General features: G+C 26.2%; 3 protein-coding genes across 17 annotated transcripts; 2 read left to right on the top strand and 1 right to left on the bottom strand.

Moving 5' to 3' along the window:
• Positions 1 to 430: 430 nt before the first annotated feature.
• Positions 431 to 6,418, bottom strand: LOC117166112 (lipase 3). 6 transcript variants are annotated; one of them, XM_076626150.1, is made up of 8 exons: positions 6,320 to 6,418; positions 4,350 to 4,480; positions 4,024 to 4,191; positions 3,355 to 3,522; positions 2,746 to 2,969; positions 2,080 to 2,326; positions 1,032 to 1,281; positions 431 to 920 (listed from the first exon to the last, which is right to left on the bottom strand). In XM_076626150.1, exons 3-8 carry the CDS (start codon positions 4,063 to 4,065, stop codon positions 625 to 627), a joined length of 1,227 nt encoding a protein of 408 aa, XP_076482265.1. In that variant the 5' UTR covers positions 4,066 to 4,191; positions 4,350 to 4,480; positions 6,320 to 6,418; the 3' UTR covers positions 431 to 624. The 6 variants fall into 6 exon arrangements, with proteins under 6 accessions (XP_076482265.1, XP_076482266.1, XP_076482268.1 ...); XM_076626151.1 differs by having other exon boundaries at positions 4,024 to 4,076; XM_076626153.1 differs by having other exon boundaries at positions 2,827 to 2,969; positions 4,024 to 4,480; positions 6,320 to 6,413.
• Positions 6,419 to 6,502: 84 nt separating this feature from the next.
• On the top strand, positions 6,503 to 12,413 carry LOC117166111 (zinc finger protein ztf-16). 3 transcript variants are annotated; one of them, XM_033349796.2, is made up of 8 exons: positions 6,503 to 6,591; positions 6,671 to 6,909; positions 7,216 to 7,448; positions 7,558 to 7,789; positions 7,879 to 8,147; positions 8,237 to 8,572; positions 8,649 to 8,875; positions 9,218 to 12,413. In XM_033349796.2, the coding sequence occupies exons 3-8, from the start codon at positions 7,273 to 7,275 to the stop codon at positions 9,460 to 9,462; spliced, it is 1,485 nt and encodes a 494-aa protein (XP_033205687.1). In that variant the 5' UTR covers positions 6,503 to 6,591; positions 6,671 to 6,909; positions 7,216 to 7,272; the 3' UTR covers positions 9,463 to 12,413. The 3 variants fall into 3 exon arrangements, with proteins under 3 accessions (XP_033205687.1, XP_033205686.1, XP_076482264.1); XM_033349795.2 differs by having other exon boundaries at positions 6,515 to 6,606; positions 6,653 to 6,909; XM_076626149.1 differs by having other exon boundaries at positions 6,532 to 6,909.
• A 964-nt stretch (positions 12,414 to 13,377) lies between these two features.
• On the top strand, positions 13,378 to 22,747 carry Liprin-beta (liprin-beta 1). Of its 8 annotated transcripts, none has more exons than XM_076625880.1 (13): positions 13,378 to 13,558; positions 14,054 to 14,192; positions 14,459 to 14,625; positions 16,857 to 16,981; positions 17,056 to 17,287; positions 17,787 to 17,948; positions 18,127 to 18,258; positions 18,378 to 18,552; positions 18,948 to 19,240; positions 19,301 to 19,477; positions 20,152 to 20,523; positions 20,965 to 21,061; positions 22,130 to 22,747. In XM_076625880.1, exons 1-13 carry the CDS (start codon positions 13,529 to 13,531, stop codon positions 22,171 to 22,173), a joined length of 2,145 nt encoding a protein of 714 aa, XP_076481995.1. In that variant the 5' UTR covers positions 13,378 to 13,528; the 3' UTR covers positions 22,174 to 22,747. The 8 variants fall into 8 exon arrangements, with proteins under 8 accessions (XP_076481995.1, XP_076481994.1, XP_033205493.2 ...); XM_076625879.1 differs by having other exon boundaries at positions 13,379 to 13,558; positions 20,965 to 21,146; XM_076625881.1 differs by lacking the exon at positions 13,378 to 13,558 and adding an exon at positions 13,742 to 13,943 and having other exon boundaries at positions 20,965 to 21,146.
• The last annotated feature ends 117 nt before the right edge of the window (positions 22,748 to 22,864 follow it).

The following is a 22,864-nucleotide window of genomic DNA, read 5'->3' as shown; positions in this document are numbered from 1 at the left end:
ACGTTTTTCATATTGAATTTATTTTAACTAGATTTGTAAAGTTAAAGTTCTTTAAAACTTATTTACAATTATAATTACACTGATATGATGTATGATTGTCTAGAGTGTTGAACAATTTATATAATTTGTTACATTTCTATAAAATTCATTTAAATAAAAATTGTGCTTAGATTATTCACAAAAATATTTTTATAACATTTAATAATATACAAATGCTTCACGCTAAAGTAATAAGGGAAGTCCTTACTTTGCGATGTTTGTAAATTTTATTTCTCCTCAATTCATTTGCATTTGTAAAATAAACTTGAAAAAAATAATATAAGAATACATATATTTATATAGAGATTATATTGAATTAAAACAATCTCTTTTTATATTCTTACAATTTTATCTGTAAATATAATAAAAAAAAATTAAAAAAAAAAGATCATTTTACATACTGTTTTATATAACATGGTTTAATAAATTATATGTATAAAGAATTAAAACCCAAAGAAAATATTAAATAACAATAAAAAATATTTGTTTTCTTGAAATACATCTGTTGTATATCCTTATGTAATATGTAATAGTGTTAATATTATATACAAGGTAATAAAAAATAAGCTCACTAAGAGCTTAATTTTATCTAAATTTTTTTAAAACTGTTAAAACAGTATTATAGAGAATCACCCTGGCATCTCTACCCCATAAATAATCAATATGATTGAATTTTGAATATTCAATCTCTTTTGTCTCTATAACATTTGGCAATCTATCAGTAAGCCTTTTTACATCTGCAGGATCATTGAGAAAATCATTTTTACTATAAAATATTACAATTGGTGTTTTTACTTTTTCAAGATCATATATTGGTGGTTGTGTTGACCCATAAGTTTTCAGATTTTCTGTTGCTCCATAATCAAACTTGCGAAATGATCCTGTTAAAAGAAAATAATAGTATTCAATAATAATGTGGTGGTGTAATTAATTAATATAATCGAAGTAAATGGAAGCACTAAATATTATTAAATTAATTATTAAATAATTACCTGATAGTATATTTTGACTATAATGAATAATTTGTTTCGCAGAAGCACCAGCTGGGAAATGTCCGAGAATTAATGGTAGCATAGACTTGTCTAGTTGATCACTACCGAATCCAGCAATTAGTGAAAACCAGCATACACAGAAACCATTAGTGAGACCAACTGGAGCATTTCGAATTATTGTACCCAAGGCTTGAGCTTGTAACCTATTGCGGGGGAACCACTGATGTAGATTGCAATATGAGGATCCCCACTGAAACATACTTGCTATAGAAATGTCAATCATAAATAGCAGATCTATTGACCAGAGGTGGATCTACATGTATAAGTACATGAATATATCAGTATAATACCAGTGCTTTTACATTAAGAAATTTTTAATATATGCATTCTTAATACCAAATTCGTTTTTAATAAGAATCAAATCTTTTAATATAAATTATGCATATACAAATAATATCAATTCTTGAATCATTTATTATATCTGTTATTTAATGAATTTATGACAGCTGCTAAACATAACTATCATTTATTAAAACTAATTAAATTCTTTTGTTTCTACGAATATTTGAATATTATTCAAATTATAATTTATTGGAAGAAAACAGCATATCTTATTAATTAAAATAAGAGAAAGAAGTACTCTAAAAGGTTTTATTGTTTATCTATCCATGAAAAGCTTTATTGTGTAATATTTTTTGCATATCATATTTACAATTATAATTACAGTTATATATTCAATATACAAATGGAAAATTCTACATTTCTAACTTATTTTCACATGTACAATTGACCTCATGCTAATTCACTCATATTCAGATATTAGTTAATTATATGTGATATAAAAATTCCAAATTCAATTTTCTCAAAAATGAACTCTCAAAATAAAATATTAACAATTATTCCTTTTTAGCTCGTATCATGATTTTCAATACACTTTGTATATTGTACTTTCTGTAAAAATTCTTTTTGAGATTTGGTACATAACACTTGTAATTTAACCACCTCTGGCTACAATAACAAATTATTTCATGGATACTAAGAAACATACCTCCATTAATCCATAAAAATGGACAACACACTTAAGTAAAGGGCTTCTATGATTTGCGAGAAATGCTATTGGTGCTAAACTGATCATTCCTTTAATTTTTCGATTGTATTCAGATTTTTCACTGGCCATTACATAAAATGCAGTTGTGCCTTGACTATAACCCACATAATAAAGTTCTGCATATCCAGTATGCTCCAAAATGTAGTCTATTGTTGCTGGTAAATCATAATACCCAATTTCATGCCAGCTAAAAGAACAGTGAAATTATTTATTACATAATTAATTTTTCATATATACAATGATGCCTGCTTAGTGTTTGCAGATTTGGGACTTCATCATAAATACCATCCAGAAAGGTAGAATTACAGAAATTAGCCTGTTTTTCTCTTCCAATTCATTTGACTCACATTGTGTGTGAAGTAGATTGATCAGTAGTCAAATGACTCATCACTGATCCAAGATCTAGCTTTAAATATATTTTACTGCATAACACAATTCACTCTATGAAACCAATAACATAAATAGTGAATAAAATGTATCACTAACTAAGATACAAATGCAAATACTAAGCAAACATGATCCTGTTGATTAATCTATTTTATACTTATTTTTACCTAAAATTGTTATTTATTCTATTCTATTTAATAATTTTTTACATAAAATTACCTAAAATCCCAAAATTCTTTATCTTTAGTTGTATATTTTTTATGTTTCCTAGAATATGCATTGCCTCTTGCATTTACTAACCAGACATCATAATTATTGTCACATAAAAGATATGCTAAAGCCTTTTCTGGACCCAATAATACCCAATCAGCTGAACTTGATAGAAGTCCATGATGAATGAGAACTGGTATTGATTCTTTTGCCTTGACTCCATGGCTTCCGTACTAAATATCAGACATTTATTTGTAATGTTGACACAAATCTTATGTTATCATAATTTAATATAGTTTGAATAATTTTTAACTCTTTCACTACAGCATGGCTGAAAAATTAAAAAAGATATTTATATCAAATATTATACTTAAATTGTATTATATTATATAAGACTAACACAGAGTAATATAAATTGATGAATACTGAAATACCATTGATATTTATCAGACAACACAGTATTTTCACATACATTTGCTTAAATAAAATATTTAAACACAAGAAATCTATCATATAATGGCTTTCAGTAGGGAAAGAGTTAAATTTTTAATCTCTGAATGGATTAATTTCTTTATGATAATTAATAACTTTGTGATAACTTTTATATTTGTAACTCACCTCTATTGTATTTTTATTACTTAAATTTTGCTCATTACTCCCACTTACATTGCAATCAGAATTTTGATGAGATTTTGGTAAAACTCTATGCACATCTAGACAATATCCATCTTCTGTCCAAATATGATGTGTTTCTGATTTATAACCATGGACAGTAATTAGTTCTGGCTGAAAAACACATTTTTTATTGTTATTTTGTTATTTTTAATCATATATAACCGTTATATGATAATCATATAATAATAACGTAATATGTGATGATAAAATATTAAGTTATATTAATATTAAATAATAACTGATATGAAAACAAAAGTAATATAAGTATATCTTTCTGGTATAATGAAAATATTATTATAATTATTGCTTCAAAAAGATATCATACATTTCATATACAAAATAAATACGCACAATATTATACTGGATTAATAATAATTCAGTGACACTTTAAAAACTTGTATGTACTAATACGTGTTAATATGTTGTAATATGTTATTGCTAACTATGTGTCATATTCGAGAACATTGAATGATGCACGAATGGTGCAATAAATACTAATACTAATACTAAAACTAAAGCTAAAATTAATACTAATACTAATACCATTATTCATATTCATAACAATCATAACTAAGAAGAAAAAGTTATATAAAAAAGGGAAAATGAACTTACTGTTGTCATATGAACCTCATCCTGATTGGCTGCTGCGCCCATTATATGAACAGCTGATAAAAGAGACTGGATTTCTTAACACAGAAATTACGTACCTAACTTTCACCAAAAATTACTCCTTTTTCTCCTTATTATTTTCTCTATTTACGACTTTATTTTTCCCAAGCACTGATTAAACGAGAAATTCAAGTTTTGTGAGATTTTGAACACGGTCTTGTATAAACGTCGAAAGATCGAGAAATATCGAAATGATTTGCGCGGTTTAAATTTTCGAGATATAGCTATAACAAACTTGCACAAACATCAACACGTTCACCATGACATACCGTGCTATACTGTCGTTCTATGCCGTAGATTACAGATGCATGTGTTTCACTGTCCATTACATACATTGAACAGCAGGAACGATTTATACGCATGCGTACCAATTTGATAAAATTTTATCATATTGTCAAATCTGAAGAAAAATTAGAGAATGTTTTTTTAAAGATGATAAAGATATCATTAGTACGTAGGAAAGCTTCGTATTGTTTCTTTAACTTGACTAATTTTTTTTATTATTACTAATAAAACTATCTCATGAACAAGGTCGAATATTTAATGCATTAATTCAGGAAGGAAATTTCCTCTCTGCTATATTATCTTTTTAAACAAAATTGTAATTAGGATTCTTCAATTTATTGACTAACAACATGATAATCGATGTTAAAGTTATGTAATTATACTGACCTTTAAAATCATAAAGTCATAATAGTACAGTTACTTGTTTACTGAAAACATTATTTCAACTTCTAATAAGATCGTTATTAATAGTATTTATAGGATAATATAATCTATAATCACAATACATAAACTGAACTAAAGTTCAGAACAGAATTATTTTTATGAGGTACAAGTGGCTATAAAGAATATTTACACACCATTTTATTCATTATAGTATTTACACACTTATTAATTGGAACCAAGTATGTTAGATTCTGTATCATTCAATAATTTTTCCATAGGACTGCAAAAATTTGATACAATGAAAATAAATTGTAGAACATGATAAAAAGATGCTTCATTGGAAAAAGCAAGAATATTTTTTGCAGCTGTTGTATATAGTTAGCTATGTATCTTTTGACTAATTTTGTACTAATTCACATATTATAAGTATTTAAAGAAAAGGTTTTTGATACTGAAATATAAATTAATTAAAAATTATTTTTATTTTTAAGGAAATGATAGTAAATATGAATATCGTGATGATATTAATGATTAAGATTCTTTTTGCTCTATGCCTATTACAAGCTTTTTTCTACTTTGCTTTATGAAATCACTTAGCTTATAACTTTTGTTATTGTTTGTTTTTATATTTTAACATATTATTTATACAATATCGTATATTTTATATTCCTTCTATATGTTATATATATATATACATACATACATATATACTTAAAATTAAAAAAATTAATTATTTCTTTAAAATATGTACACTGCTGTCATATTTATCATTATATTATACTTTATTCTCATAATTGTTCAATTGTTTTTTATTATTTTTAATAAGTAAGTGCATAGTTTGAAAACATAAATGCATAAAATGATATTAAGGTTTGTTTTGAGACATTACAAATTTTTAACTGATCTATATGTTTTAAAAAATATTAATTTTGAATTTTAAAAACTTCCTGTTCGAATATTACTTTTGTTTCGCGAGTTATATTGAACTTAATACAGATAGGTACGTTCACAAAACAATTAATAACAGTGTCGGGTTTGTAAGTGAAGTAGAGGTTTAGATTAGGTTAAGATAAAGTTAAGGTTTAGGTTAAATTTGGAAGGTTTTTGAAACTTAAAAACTGGTATTTTTGGATTCTACCCTTTGATTACTAGAAGCTGAGTATAAGAAAATATAGATATCAGTCAAAAATTTTTCGTGGTCTATAATGCAGTTCAACTCAAAATGAAAATACATACATTATTTCGATATATTTGCGAACAATACTGAATTTGACATTGAGTATTAATAATATATCATTGATATAATCAGATATTAAAAGGCATATTAAATTTTAAGACTTAAATATTTTTCCTCTTTCTCTCTTTCTTTTTCTCTCTCTATCTCTCTCTCTCTTCCTCTTCCAAAAAATGAATTATTTAGAAAGTTTATTATTCGTATATAACATACTCTCGTCTGCTCTCATACATATGATTCGATATTGAAATACATTCTTATTTACATCTTTTGCGAAAAAATGTATATAATAAAGTAAAAGTGTATAAACAACTGTTTGCGTATAACATTACTTACGCAATTTGTATGTTTCTTAATCAAATGTTACGTAGATTAGTCCTTGATTAGTTCATTTACTCATTTCTTGAGTAATATTACATTTGCAGCCAATATATAGAAAAAAATCGACAGATAACCGATTTGATAGATCGAAAATTACTATGAAGTCGAATATCGTCGAATCGATTATTTCGATTAATCGATCATTCAGAAGAAGGCAGTAAGAGAGTAGTGTGCAGTGGTTCATATAAGTGTTGTACATTTTTGAACAAAGGACAAATTAAAATAAGGTTATAGTGGAGATGGTTGGTTGTGTATAATTTGAGCAAGAAAACTAAGTAAAAACTTCAGACTCCCTCTTTCTCGTAGAACGATGTTGACCATACGGTGACGAGGCCAGCCAGATCGGCGGAAAACTACGTCACCAGTGACGGATTCCCCCGAAACTGGGACAAAGTGCAGTGTACTCTGGCATTGCGCTTTGCCGGAATCTCTCTCACTTCATGTCCTAGTACCCTCCCCCCCTCTTTTTCCCTTTCTCTCTCTCTCTTACTCTCAGGATTGACCAATCGTCTCGTCATCCTCGAATCCTCGATCGAAACTGACAGGTAAACATCGAAATTTTCGAGAATATAGTTGGGTTACTTATATTTATTGTATGTTTTTTCTTTTTTATTATTTCATTTGTTATTCATTGTTCCATTGTTTATTAGTAGTAGTGTATTATTAGTATGAACATTATGTTATTGAATTAAATTGTAACGAAACTGAATACTGCATGTGTCTTCATAAAAATTTCTAATGTTACATGTATATTGTGTAAATTTATGTATAATACATTGAAAATTTAAGATATGTAAATTCGTATTATTGGAAAAAAGGACAAATTGAATTATATTTGTTCAATATTGTAGGTAATCAACGACGAATGGTGCAGGTTCAACAATATAGTTTCTGGAGGGTTCAGTATCATGTCAGATGGGGTTGATGCTGGTGGCGGGGAAAACGAGGTAGATTCCCATTCCTGTTCGCACGCCGATGTTGGAGAATCATCAAATCCGAGAGATGAGGAGAATTTGGATCCAGATAATGAAGCTGCCTTAAATACTAATTACGATAGTGGTGATGGTGCTGTACCAGCTTTTAGGTCTGTCATCTTCATGTAATTAATTTTTTGTATTTAAAAAAATTCCAATAAACGTTTAGATAATCAAGGTGTTAAATAGCGTATCAAAGGATCCATAACGTGTGGACAGGTGTGAAAGGTGTGAGAACTATGAAACTATAAATAAGACAGCATTCTGCGCTCATCAGGATCAATGTTTGGCTAGTGCTGAGCCAGGAGAAAGCACAGAGAATATAGAAGCTACTGAAAATGATGGAGATGGAGAAGAAACGCATCCTGGAATTCGTTCTCATAGGAAAATGTTTGAATGTGATGTTTGCAATATGCAGTTTTCCAATGGAGCTAACATGAGACGGCATAAGGTATGAAATAAATTTGCTTATGTTTTAAAATTACTAAGATTCGAAAGCTAAGCGATTTTAATGTAAGAAAAAATGAGTACTATTTATAGATGAGACACACTGGTGTGAAACCATATGAATGTCGTGTATGCCAGAAAAGATTTTTTCGGAAGGATCACTTGGCAGAACATTTTACAACACACTCTAAGACTCTGCCTTATCATTGTCCAATTTGCAACCGAGGTTTTCAAAGACAAATTGCTATGAGAGCTCATTTTCAAAATGAACATGTCGGCCAACATGATATGGTCAAGTCTTGTCCTTTGTGCAATTATCGTGCAGCAACTATGAAGTGCCTCAGGTTACATTTTTTTAATAGGTTAGTGTTTAATTATTTTAATAATATTATATTGTTTTATAATAACGTTATTTTGCTGTTAAGTGCTTACTTATTTATTTCTATTTTAGACATGGAATCGATCTAGATAATCCAGGACCAAACAGTTCAAGTTCATTGATGAATAGCTGTGCTCCAGGTGAAGCTATGCCTTCTGCTCCTCTTTCCGATAGTGGAGACAGTACTGGAAATCGTTCCGCGGATAATGCAACACCGCCAATGCACTTTCTAACACCTCACATAGAAATATCAATTCCTTATCCAGAACAAACTACAAATCAACGAAATCCGAGTCCTGCCCCTTTAAATGGAGATAGTCCGAATAGTCCTCAAAGTGCAGACAGTAATAGTAATGCTCCAAGTAGTAGTCACCATCAGTTACCAATTAACAGTAGTGGCATTCACAGGTATAGAAAAGATTACAAAATTGATTTTCATTTTTATGTTATTTTAAATTTATTTTAAACTAATTTTTTAATTAAGGAATCTTGGTGGAAGTGAAGAGGCAATTACACCTTCTATTTCATTAATTCCTATTAAGCAAGAACCAAACAGTAATGGAGCGGAAGAAAATGGAGCAACATCCAGCAATCTTCCATTACCATCCTTGATAAAAGTCTCTCCACTAAAATCCCTTCTTCGAGACGACTTACGACGTAAACTTTCATCTGGCTCAGGAAATAATAACAATAACAACAATAATAATAATGGTAACTTTATTATCTTATTAAGTTATTTATATTATTAGTACCTTAATATAACTTATGGTTCCTAAATATGAATTACATTTATTTATGTTTTGTTATGAAAATATCTATGTTCTCTATTCTATTCTATCTTAGCTATGTTCTCTAACATTTTTACTATTTTGTATTTTAAAATATATAAAGATCAATCAGGAATATGACAATCATAAATAAACTATCTTTGTTTTCCTGATACTCGATTTAATTAATATATACGATTATTGCATATATTATTATATATTATTTAAACTATTTTCATATAATTGATCTAAATATAATTTAACAGATAAATTGATTTTGTAATAGGTAATAATAGTTCAAATTCAAATCCCCATTCAAGAGGAGAACCTCCTAGTTCGACAAGGCCCGATCAACGAAGTAGTGGACTTCAATGCGCTCACTGTAGGATTACCTTTCCTGATCAAACATTATATTTTCTTCACAAAGGTTGTCATAGTGAAAGCAATCCTTGGAAATGCAATATTTGTGGAGAACAGTGTTGCAACTTATATCAATTTAATTCGCATTTATTAAGCAAAAGTCATCAATAATTTTATTGAAAGAATAATATTCTTTTAAGAGCTCTTAGAGCCTCGTTTATTTAAATAGTTATTATATAATATAAATTACTTTACTATAATTTATATGAACAGAATCATAATCTTGAGTTAAAAAGAATTATTTTCTGCTATAAAGCATATGTATTACAATGTTCCAACTTAATATTTTTATTTATTTTAATATCTATATATGTAGATATTGATTAACTAGAAATCAAGTAAACGAGGTTCGAGAAATAATTTTGCAATCTGGAAAAAGTCGTGCCTTCATCAAAATACCTTTGCCAACGCTCACATTCGTCCGAAACGTGCTAATTTGTGGTGGTACGAATGATCCGTCCATGGAGCTTTACTAAAACGTATTCCAGAAGCTCTATTGATAGTTTTAAAGATAGTTATGTATATTTAGATAGAAAAAAACAGTGACTATATTACCAAAATGTGCTCTTTTTTCTATTCAAATTCTTTTTACGCACTGTTTTCTGTTTGGTTTTTTTTGTAAAATTATTTGTTAAATTTTATTAATTTTATATTTATGTAATGTGTCCTTATCCATAATTTTACTTAGTTTTATTATAGAAAGGATTTTATGATCATTACAGAATGTTGTTACTTTGGTTATTTGTATGTAGAAAAGAACCACGAATAATCAAGGAAAATTACTTACAAACTAAATTTCAGTTGTCAATTTATTATTATGGTGTGAAAAAAGAACCGAGCCGTGTGTTACATATAAATACAGATATATAAATAAGAAAAGGATATGACAACTAAAATATTGCGTCAGCATAAGAAATATTTTATATAAAAATATTTGTACAGAAAAGTATTAAAGTATAAAAAAGGTATGCAAATAAGAAAGTCAAGACATCATATTTCAGAAATTGATAAGAATATCAGAATAAAAATCATTATGTAGTTGTTAAAGTTAAATTTTACATAAAGGTATATAAAGTTAGAAGTTAATTGCAAACTAAATTAAAATAAGATCAGTATTTAATTATGGTTAAATGAAAATTAAATATTTGTTTCAATATAAATAACTATAAAAAGGTTTATTTCATTAATAGTTGCGAAATATGATTTCTAGACCTTAATAAGTGTTTTGTGTACGTGTGTGTGTATGTACGTTTAATACAGAATATTCAATTTATGTGCATAAATTTGTGTTATTATACTATGTTATGTAATATACAAAAATTTCGAATCACAATCATTAGAAATTTATACTATAATATTATAGTTAGTTTCAGAAAATAAAAGTAACAAATTACAATAGAATGTGTAATTAAATTGGGTACTCTGTACATATTCTATATTAAACAAGTACATTAAGCGCGATACGCACGATTACTGTTATCAATGGTTGTAGTTATTTAAAGATCGTTTCGTAAATTGCGTAATATTTAATATAATTACTACTATTACTATGTTATTACCATGATTATGTTATTATTATTATTGTCATTATTGTATTATTTATCGATACGTAAGTTATTTATTGTTACTTTGCATTCCAATATATTAAGTTTTAAATATGCCTCAAGCTTGACGATGCTTCTTTATTTCAAAATTTATTATTTTTCGTATTTTCCTACTATATATCAAAGTTTTATTGTTATATTTTTGAAATAACGAAGCTTTTCCAATTAATTATTTTTGTTAACAAAATTTTAAATTATCTAAATTCATAAAAAAATGTAAAATATTTCTATTATGAGATATTTTACATTGATCATGATGTATCATGTGTTACATGTGTTTTTTGATACAAAACAATATTTTTTAACACTAAAAGTAAACATTAATGAATATATAAATGATTATTATAGTTAATATCTTAAATAAATATTACATAACTTTTCTTAAGAATAAGAATTTTAAATTAGCATCGTCAATGTAAAACTTTCTTAAATATCTTTCTATAACAGACTGCGTGTTCATCATATTCTTGCTCGATCATACAAAAATGAAATACAGAAAATATTTCTTATTAAATTATTTTGTCTTTAAAAGCAAAAAAAGCAAAAGAGCCTGTGAGCAAATAATGTTTTTAATAATAACTATATTCGTGAAAATGTAATTAAGAAAAAAAACAAAAGAAGTACATATTCAATTATGTAATAAATTATTCTCGATCTTAGTGTGCTAGAATTAAATTTATTTTAAAAATACTAATGAATTAATGCTCCATAAATTATATGAGAGGGGCAGTATTAATTAGATTATTTTATATATACCCGTTATATATAGATTTTTATCATCCTGTTTAAAACTAATTGATTTCTTAACAGTCTAAATTGTGTGTCTACAGAAAATAATATTTCTTTCAGTGGAATTTTTTAAAGAGAACTATCATTTTTTAATTCAATGTATCAAAGCTAACTGTTACTGCATTATTATAAATTGTTGAATTATTAAGATATCTGACAAAATAGTAAGATAAGAATATATATAAATCTTTCATGTTTGATATGCATTTCACTATATTTCAAGTAATATTTCAATTTGCATCCTAAAAGCTATTTTTTATTTTCTTGCTATATTAATGTGAGAAGCTGTTAAGATTTAAAAATTAATATATTATATCAACACATGCGAAGAAGTTGTGATCTTGTGATTGTTCATCTTCATTTCAATAATTAATCAAATAGTTAAACTAAATTTAATTAAATTTAATTTTACCATAATAATTTTAATTGATTTAGGTTCTATTTCCACAAACGTAGAATTATTGATGTCTTTGTAATAATCTAGAAAAATTTTTAGAAATTCTTAAAGTACATATAGATGCAATTAGATAAGTATAATTGGATAGGTACAGTTTTTAATTATGATTTAAATAGTCTCTAGTATTTACATGCCCAAACTGATTTACTTTACGTTTATTTTGTACAAAAGTTAATTTGATTTGTAGCAAAAATATTATATATTTAATATTATATTATTATTTTAAACAATTCTTATTTCAAATAACAAGTCAAAAAAACAATAATTGAGAATAAAAGTGGTTTTCATATAAATAATTTAAAATGTTGCATATTATAAATTCAAAATATGTTACCTAACATTGTATGTAGAATATTTAAACATGAAGTAAGCAAAATAGATTTAACTGAAAATGGACCAGAAGCATTAAACTGTATGCCTTTACACTGTGATCGTGTTTAGGAAAAGTATGTAATATTAAAATTGTATTCAAATGGGAAAGTATTTTCTCTAGCCTTGCAAAAATATGATGAATATTGCATAAAAATACTTAAAACATTATAGCTGTCCATATTACCCTTGTTAACTTCCAATTTAAAAAAAAATGAAAATATACAATTCTATTCATTCTTACAAATTTATGGATATAGCAACATATTTAAGAATATGATAGGCAAAAATCTAAAATTGTTGATGTTACTATAACTATGGTGTAATGGGTACAATTGAAATATATCATTATTGTATATGTTATATGTATATCTATACATAAGAGTCTCTCAGAAGCTAAATTGATCAATTCCACTTTTCATTAATTAACTAATTTCTTTATAATTAGGCGATTTTTAATATGCTATTCTTAAGAAAAAATAACTTACTCTCGTAAGTTCATTAATCGAAAAAAGAAGACATAATTAATGAAAAATTCTAAGATAAATTTAAAAAATAGTGTTTGTAATTTCTGTACTTTTCAGTTTATGAAGTTCATTACTGTGGCTTTATATATATATATATATATATATATATATATATATATATATATATATATATATATATGTATATATATATGTACATTTGCCTTTTATTCTATAGTTTGCAAATACGCATAGCAGTATATAATTAAAATAGTTATCCTTATTTCTTTAATATTTCATCTAATTTTTACAATTTATACAATTTAAAACTAGTTTACTAATTTTATATGTGGGGGGGGGGGGGCGAAACGCTAGAAAAAAGGAGCAAAATGCTACTATGGCGGTAAACTATTGGGCGTTGTTCTTAACACCTGTTGCTTTTTATAGGTTTTATGATTTGAGTCAATAATTGATTTAGGGAAATTTCAAACTATATGCACGAATTTAAATCATGGTACAGAGAGGTAAGTTATTTTTTTTCAGAAATGTACTTTAACTGTATATTTTGTTTAATTACTGAAAGAGGGACATGTATCCATTTTTCACACAAAATGTGAAAAAGATGTAAATTAATAAAGGATGGTTAATTATATTTTATTTCATTTCTCAATATATAAATGATTTAGGTAAACACGCCATTTTGAAACGCAGACTTATTTGACAGTTAACTTTATCTTTTTCTGTCTTGCAATTATTCTTTCTTTTTTCTTTTATTATTAATCTGTGAATAAAGTTATATATTTGAACCTTTGAATAAAATACTTTTCAAAAGCACACTATGTCTTAAATCTAAAAATAATTTTAAAACAGAAGTTTTTAGGTTATATATATTACAATTACTTATTTTAAGTAAGTTTTAAAATTTTCTAATGCTTATCATTTTTATTATTTAATTATATTATAAGTGTTTCATTATTTATTTTATATTACTTTTAATATATGATTCCTTTTATTCACAGAAATTAGCAATGGGTAAAAGTGAAGAAAGAAACGGAAGCACAATACAAGCAGGAGAATCAACTTTTCTTACAAAAACATCAAGTGAAGCTAGTAAGATGTTGGAAGCTGCTTTATTACAAATGGATGACATTATTTCTGGTAAACTATGATTATTAATTTGAAATAATTTCAGTTAAGGTGTATGAAAATACATAATAATTAGCTTAGAAATTATTAGAGTTATTAAAAATTAGAAGTATAGTAAAATTTTTCATTGTATAATTCCTTTGGTTTATCAGCATATATCATATTTAAAAAGAGTATATTATATGAGTATATTATGTTTAAAATATAAATAATAATTGGTATTAATTAATTTTAATTGACACATGATCATTAATGTTATAATATACATATATTAACAGGTGTATGTACGGAAAGTAACAATGATGGTAGTGCTGAATGGAAGGATTCTGTTAAAGAAGCCACGAAAAATCTTGTGACAGCAATTAAGAATTCTCCAAGTCCTCCTTCACCTCCAGATGCAGATACTACTAAAATTTTATTGCAATGGATGCAACCATTGGATGGGGTAAACATTTGGATGTTTATTTCAATTATATTCTATTTTGTAGATGATATAAATAAAAGAACTAGATTAAAACATAAATTCTGTTATATAAAGTAATATACTTAAAAAATATAATTTGGCATACTTTGGGATTGCTAACAAAATAAGTAAAATATCAATTAGAACAGTGTTAAAACAATAGTAGTATCACCCATACTATGTTAAGCATTCTGCACTCTTTTAAGGTCTCCTTCTCCACCATCAGAATATTTTGTCACAAAATTTGTTGTACCTAAAATTATCATAATTAATAATTTGTAAAAAATGCAAAAGAAGGGATAAATTGATATCTGCAATGCTTTTATAAGAGACAGTTTATGATACTTTGTTTGACTTTATTTATATAAATAGAGATTCAAATCTTCAATGTTGCATATATTTTTCTAAAAAAGATTTTGAAAAATGATTTATTTGACATACATACAAACATACCTGCAAACAGATAAAGACATGAATTGAAATACAAAATGGCAAAAGATGTTAAATATTTATAATTTGGGGTAATCTCATCTCAAATTCTTATATGTATTATATTTAATATATATAATAGATATCAATTTTTAATTAAAAATTGTGACAAATAGTGTAATCAATAAAATCCTATTTGTTACAAATAATATGAAAATCATGATTTTCATCCTAGTTCCATATTAAATTGGAAAATAATACTCTATTAGATTATATCTAAAAAGCAAACTTTATTTATTTACATTTATTGCATTATATAGATGTAAAAATTTTTGAATATCTATAAATATATAAGTTTAATATATATATATTTTATAAATTTCTAAATTTGAACATATACTTTCTTTTGTTTGAAAATAAATATGTATATTTAAATCTACACGAATAATATAGATTTCCGAATATGACAAATTTAATCACGATATTATTTCAATAATGATGTTAACTAGAAAATTTTTTCGTATTAGGCATTTCGAAAAATAAAGAATGATCTATGTATAGATCACGTCACGTGACTACTCTCGTCTTGAGAAATTTTAGATTGGTAATTTTAGTTTCGAACAGAACCGCGTCGTGATCGTTGCATAAAAATTATTTTTTATTGATATTTTTTGTGCAGTCTAATTTGCATTAAAACGATTGAAAATAAAGGATGAAGAAAAATACCTGATTGGAAGGAATTAGTAAATAACTTTAAGATTAAAAAATTAATAACGGATTAAGAAAAGAAGGAGCTTACAAAAGATCCTATTAATAATTAAAAGAAGACAGCAAGATTAAGATTAAATGATATCATTAAAAAGAAATTCTTCTATTTATAAATCATATATAATTAAAAAAGAATTTCTTTAGCAACGCTTTACATTATTTGATGAAACAAATTCTCTGTAAAAGTCTATTAAAATTTCTATATTGTCTTATATTTGAATAGAAAAATTAAGATTGGTGAAAGAAATCATAGAACTTTTTAAAGGATTAGTTACGTAAATTGATCTAGGTTTAAAGTTATTGAAGATTATGTCGAGATCAAAACAATTGGATAGCAGTTGGACTCCTTCTGAAGAATACGATTCTTCAGGAACATCAAATTCTGAACAAGGAGAAGATGAGTTTGCAAATATTGGCTTTGTTGAGCATCAAATACATGAATCTGGCAATTGTTTTTGCCAGGTAATGGATAAGGGAATATTTAAAAAGAAAGATTAAAAATTTATAACTCGATTTTCAATTTATTTATTAACATCTAAAGTATATAAGACTTTATGAAAAATTAATCTTTCCGAAATATAAGATTGTAATTTTATTAAATATAAAATGAGATAACATTGAAATGAGAAATCACATACATTAATAATGATTCTTTTACATTTTCTTCGAGCTTGAAATAATTTTTAAGGATAGAAATTTGTTGTAATGATGTACCAGGTTGAATACCATATAATTTTATGACTATCTATATATATATAAGTGTTTTTAGTAAATATATATATGTTTATTTACAAATATATAAATTTGTTTATAACATATATAATATATGTATTACAATTATATATGATTATAAAAACAGAATATTTATCTAGTAACTTTTATAGTTATAAGTGTTAGTATTATATTAATGATAATTTTCTAATTTATATATAAGTAGCCTTTATGTATACATAATAAGAATATAAAAAATAGAGTGTGTTTCTAAAATGTTTAGAAGAATCATATCATTTTCTTAGAGTTGTCCATTAGGTAATGCTAAAATGGTTAATCTGAGGGGAAGTGTACCTAATCTCTGTGCATCCACAAATTTAACACATATTGGGACTTTTCCACCTTTCTGTTCTGCAGTATATAATATGAGGTCTTTGTGTTTTTATTTTTTTATTGCTATTTGCAAATTTTAAATTACTGATTTTATTTAACATGGTTGAACAGCATTTGTTCAAAAACCAATAACTGTCAAGGCAATAAAGAGTGTAAAGGAAATCGAAACAATCAATCGTTAGAATTAGGAAAGAAACGACGATTGAGGAATAGAATAGTACATGAACAAAGAACTAAATCACAATCAGATCTTCTTTTAAGAAGAAAAGACTTTCCTTATTGTTGCTCTCTACAACACTTTCAAGCTGTACAAAAATGGAACGAGTGTCAGGCAAAAACTGAGGTATATTGATATCTACTAATAGAGAATATTAAAAAGTTTTGATAATTAAAATGTGTGCAATAATATGTATAATTTAAATAGTTGATCGGAGAGTAATCGATATGAATATTATATCATGAATTTGTTGCATTTAATATTGTAAATATTTATATCTTTTAATTCGTAAGTAAGTTATATTAATTTATTTACGCTATGGAACTTGAGATGAATACATGAAATTGATTAGATAAGATTCATATATCTTAATTAATACTTACTGAATAATTTAAAACAAGGAAAATTTTTCATAGATTTTTCCTTTTATATTCTTTTTACTTTCTATATCATAGTATATGTATGATTTGAAATTAAATTATTTGTTTCATTCAATGTTGTTATGCTAATAAATGAATTATGTTAAAAAGAGTATGTTAGTTGTGAAAATGTGTTTTGTGTTGATTGATAATATAATAATGATTAATAAATTATATCTTATACATAGTATTAAATAATATTACAGGAACGTTTAAAAAAATTAGAAAATGAACGTGGGACATTACGTATGGAAGTGTCAGTTTTGTCAGATCAGGTAGATGCACAATCTAACAAAATTCAAGAATTGGAAAATATGCTTAGAGAGAAGAAGGAGTCACTTAGAAGAATGGAAGAAGCATTACAAAAAGTAATTTGGTGATTTTATCTTATATAGTGATTATATTTCTATTAATATTGCTGTTATTCTTTTATATCATAATTTATATTATCTTTATAATTTTATCCTACTTTTATATACTTTGTTTTCTTTTTGTTTCTATTTTATTTTTATTTTTACTTTATTCCAATAGTCTTAATTTTTAAAGGAAGTACTGTCAAGAAGTGCTTTGGAAACACAGAAATTAGAGCTCTTGAGTTCTTTATCAGAAATGAAGCTTAAACAAGCAAGTTTAGAGCATGAAAATCTTGCACTCCGTAGTACAAGTCCTGTATCAAATGTAAGTTGACAAGAATTTGTATAAAATTAGATACTTCTTTGCAGAATAGGTATATAAACAGTTATACTAAATTTATGATAAAAATAGAAGAATACATTATTGTTAGCGGTTTATTGCAGGGAGAGAAATTTGGGAGGCATACCAGCCAATATAGTAGTCTTCCTAGGCCACCGAGTTCTTCAAAGAAAGGTGTAGTGTTCGGTAAGGTACCCAGTTTAGTTTCTGGAGTACACACAACAGTACCATTCGCCGTTAAAGGAGCCTCCGCGAGATGCCTGTCTGCACCTACTCTAGGTTGCGATTGATTTTCCCTTTAAGCATGCATCTTTAAATGTTCTTTCAAAAAATAATTGTTCTTTTTATATGACAGGCAATCGTGGCTTTAAAATTTATATTATATTAACGTTGATCACAATTAATTTTCTAAAACGAGTTTTATGTTGAGTTTTGCATGAAAATGTTTATTTTTTTTGTTTTGATCTATAATGTAATTCATGTGTAATTAACATATATGATGTAACAATACCATGTATTTAAAACATTTATATGTTTTGGACATTAAGATATTTATTGTATCTTCAAATTATTTATTTGCTGTTTTACATTTACTGTTAACATACAGCATAACATTACATTAATAGTGAGTCTAGTTTGATGATATTAAATTTTTTTTATTATTCTTATTTTAGCTGAAGAGGAGAAAACAATCATAGGAGATACAAATTCTCAAATAGAATCGATTCAGAAACCTCTGGTAGAACTTTCAATGGAAGAAATTGGAGATTGGCTTGCAAATTTAGGATTAGAATGTTACGCGGGTGAATTGAGGCGATGGGGTGCTACTGGAACAAAATTGTTAGAATGCTCGCAGCAACAATTAGAAAAGGAATTAGAAATTAAAAATGTTCTCCATAGGAAGAAATTATTGTATGCGGTAGAATCAGAAAAAAGTGGTGGAGCTGACTTTTTTGGATCAGATAAGGTAATTTTTACAATTTAGTGATTGAATTGTACAAACACGTAAATATTAATGAAATTATAGATGGATAATGCAGCAGTTTTGCGATGGTTGGATGATATTGGATTACCACAACATAAAGAAGCTTTTCAAAATGGTAAAGTTGATGGCAGAATGTTACACAGACTCACCACTGAAGACCTTTTAAATCTTGGAGTTACTGCACAGTTACATGCTGCAAGTCTTAGACGGGGAATTCAGGTACTCTTAAAATGTCATAATTTTACTTAATTTGTTGCAAATATTACACTAACTACAGTAATCTAAATTAAGATATAGTAACATAAAGAAACTTATAACTTTTAAATATGACGTTTAAATATAACTTCTATTTCCAACAACTTTTGGGACTTGAGTGTCTGCGAGTGGCGCGTGCGAGAAATGTAGAAGTGTTTAGAGTAAATAGTTGTAAGCAAGTCAAGGTATCTTCTGATCGAAGAGTTATTAGCAAATGATGTTCGGTGATGGTGAGGTCTATAAGGAGAACTAGTGATGGGTGCTGGCCGCCCCCCCCCCCAACGGTCGCTCGCGGGTGGAAGTGGTCTTCGAACATCGTACTTGGGAAAATCCGCTATTCCCATATTTTACCGTAATGAGCAATAACCCTAAGGAACGTTTCGACTTGAAGGATATATTATGACAATTAAGGGCCTCAAGAGTAAAGAAAAAATGTTAAATCTTATAACGGTTCCTTAGGATTATTGCGGGTCCGAGCAAATATGTTTAAACATTTGCTGGACATCCCGACCGAAGGATGGATGAGAACATCTGGTTAGGTCGCAGGACATAACAGATAGATATCAAATTTAAGAACAAAAAGAAAATATATCTAATTTTATAGATATACTGAAATAAAAATATATCTAATTTTATAGATTTTACGAGAACTAAATTTTGAATTTGATAACCTTGAAAGAAGATCTACAAATGGTAACGGAGCAGAGGGTGGTAATGTTCATCTGTGGACAAATCATCGAGTGATGGAATGGCTTAGGGTAGTTGATTTAGCAGAATATGCACCAAATATGAGAGGATCTGGAGTACATGGAGGTTTAATGATGTATGAAGGCAGATTTACTTCAGAATTACTGGCCACATTACTTAGTATTTCTCCAGGAAAAACTCTTCTTCGTAGACATTTAACTACACATTTCAATCAAATTCTTGGAAGAGAAGTTGTACAAAGGAAAAGAGAAATTGAGAGTAGCCTTGGATTCGTTCCACTTACGCTTACTGCTCGTTTAAAGGTGACTTTAATTGTTTTGCAGCATAGATAAATTATTTCCAAAAATTTTTATTAGGTTTATTTTCAAAAATGGGAATGTCTTTAAAATCTTTTATACTTTTTTACCTAAAATGAAATCATTATCATTCCATTGTTTTATCCAAAATCATAAAATTCTCTATCTTTAATTTTTATTAATCTTTAAACTAATAGGAAATATTTAAAAAGGACAAGATTATATATGTATTATAATAACAACAATTCAGTACAAATCTGAAAATAAATAAAAACTGAATCTAGAATTGGAAATATATTAGCGAATAGTCGAAGTAAGAATAAATCTAAATGGACTAAAGTAACAGTTAATAAATAAAATTAGTCTATGTTCTTTAAATAAATGATATGTAATCAAACTTGCACTAAATTTAAATGTTGTAATTAAATTAGAATGCAATTGATTTAGGTACCCAAGAAATCTCAGTTTACTTTAAAACGCAAAAAGAGCAAGAATGAAGCAGATTATGGTAATTTGGTTTGTCCTTTGGATGCTTCACCACCAGGTACTCCATCAACTCCTACTTCGACACCAGGCAGCCCTAACTTGAATTCACCTACATTCTAACAATAGTCACAGATCACAGTCTCGTAAGTTTAACTCGACTAATACTAATACGAATCTTTTACTAACTTATATCTCATATTTAACAGATAGTTCATTAAATATATGGTTTCATGTATCATATAAATATATTCTTTTACATTATACTTGTTATCTATTGTTTAATATTGCTTACTATATCAAAATAGTAATCTTAAATTCATCATTGCATTTTTATATTTAGAATCATTTAAATTATAAAAATAGTGAAATTTTAAGATAGCAATTAAAATATTTAAACTGCAAATATTTTAGGATAGTACTTAAAATGTTTAAATTGAAAAATTGTATATCAATAACATTCTTCACTGATCTAGTTGATGAACATTTATTTTATTAAGAGCTATTATTCAAACAAATTTTAATTTTTCGTAATTAATTTTGAAAGTCGACAAATACGAAAGAATTGGTTCTGTTGTTAATAAATAATACAAAGATATAATCATTTTATTATAATTATTTAATTATATGTTTTTGGATATAATCGCCCAAAAATCTCAGTTTACTAACTAATATATACAAAATAGTTATGTGCATATATTATATCATATTTGGGAAAAACTATATAATAAATAAATTATGATTTTTATATTAATATTCTTATTATTTAAAAAAAAGTTTAATTTTCTAATAAACTTTTCTATATTTTTATCATATTTTATGTTGTAACAAGATTGTTAGGTATTACATATTTTATTTCATATTTTATTACATGTTTTATTATAATATATGATAATTTGTTCATTCACGAGCATTTACATATATTTCATATATATTTATTACAATTGTTATTTCATTATTTATTAATAAATTAGTTATTTATTAATTAAATGCTTAAGGAGGTAAGTTAGTACATTATTGTAATCACTTATCTACTTGTTTCACTTCACTTTATCTATTCACATACTGCATTTAATATATAAAATATTTAATTATTTAAATGTATTAAATACTACCATATGTTTTCCAGAGCCAGGAGATAATAGACAGAGAAGAGTTATTGGTTGCATCTGACAAAAGTAATTACGCCTGTAAATAAGAAAAATGTTCTAGGGACCATTGTTTCATCTTCTTAGACTAAGTCTTACTATTTAATCTTGTATAACAAAAATCTTTTTTAAAAAATTAAATAGACTATTGTCTTAATAGAAATGATTTTTCTAGAAAAAGTATAATATGTTTTCAATATATTTATTTACTTTTCTATTGTACAATTTTACAATATCATACAGTACTTTCATATCATGAAAAGGAAACAATATTTGCATAATGGGAACATTAAATTTTATAAAAATTATAGTACAAGTTTTAGCCGTTTAAAAATATGAATAATTAATTAGCATGCATATTTATGAAGAATAAAACGTAAATTGTAATAATGTTTATATTACCTCTGCAGTTACCTCTGCACTTAATTTTATTACTACTTTTGTTTTATTATATTCTTGACTAAAATTAAGTAATGAAAATATTACAATATTGATCATTTTAAATTTTAAAAATTGTGTATACCAGTATTCATTAATTGAAGCTTCTAAACTGTAAACAGAATAAAAGTGTAATATTTCATAAATTTATTAAATAACAAGTTCTTGGATTTTATTTAGCTAAACAATACTTCTATATCTTATGTTATTTTCTAAATCAATACAGTAAAACCCTGTTCTACCCTAAATGAAGGACCTTATAAGGTTCAAAATTGAAT

This window comes from Bombus vancouverensis, chromosome 17 (genome assembly GCF_051014615.1).
Source record: "Bombus vancouverensis nearcticus chromosome 17, iyBomVanc1_principal, whole genome shotgun sequence".
Lineage (NCBI taxonomy): Eukaryota > Metazoa > Arthropoda > Insecta > Hymenoptera > Apidae > Bombus > Bombus vancouverensis.
The sequence above is the reverse complement of the archived record's forward strand: the minus strand, read 5'-3'. Positions and strand labels throughout refer to the sequence as shown.

Bases quoted from the DNA above. Each gene is read 5' to 3' on its own strand.
- LOC117166111 (XM_033349796.2), top strand. From the start codon at position 7,273: ATGTCAGATGGGGTTGATGCTGGTGGCGGGGAAAACGAGGTAGATTCC. The intron at 7,790-7,878 runs GTATGAAATAAA...TACTATTTATAG, and splicing joins CTAACATGAGACGGCATAAG to ATGAGACACACTGGTGTGAA. The intron at 8,148-8,236 runs GTTAGTGTTTAA...TTTCTATTTTAG, and splicing joins AGGTTACATTTTTTTAATAG to ACATGGAATCGATCTAGATA.
- LOC117166112 (XM_076626150.1), bottom strand. From the start codon at position 4,065: ATGGGCGCAGCAGCCAATCAGGATGAGGTTCATATGACAACA. The intron at 2,970-3,354 runs GTGAGTTACAAA...TCTGATATTTAG, and splicing joins GTAATAAAAATACAATAGAG to TACGGAAGCCATGGAGTCAA. The intron at 1,282-2,079 runs GTATGTTTCTTA...AGTATGTTTCAG, and splicing joins ATTTTTATGGATTAATGGAG to TGGGGATCCTCATATTGCAA.
- Liprin-beta (XM_076625879.1), top strand. From the start codon at position 13,529: ATGCACGAATTTAAATCATGGTACAGAGAG. The intron at 18,259-18,377 runs GTAAGTTGACAA...GGTTTATTGCAG, and splicing joins GTACAAGTCCTGTATCAAAT to GGAGAGAAATTTGGGAGGCA. The intron at 19,478-20,151 runs GTACTCTTAAAA...CTAATTTTATAG, and splicing joins GTCTTAGACGGGGAATTCAG to ATTTTACGAGAACTAAATTT.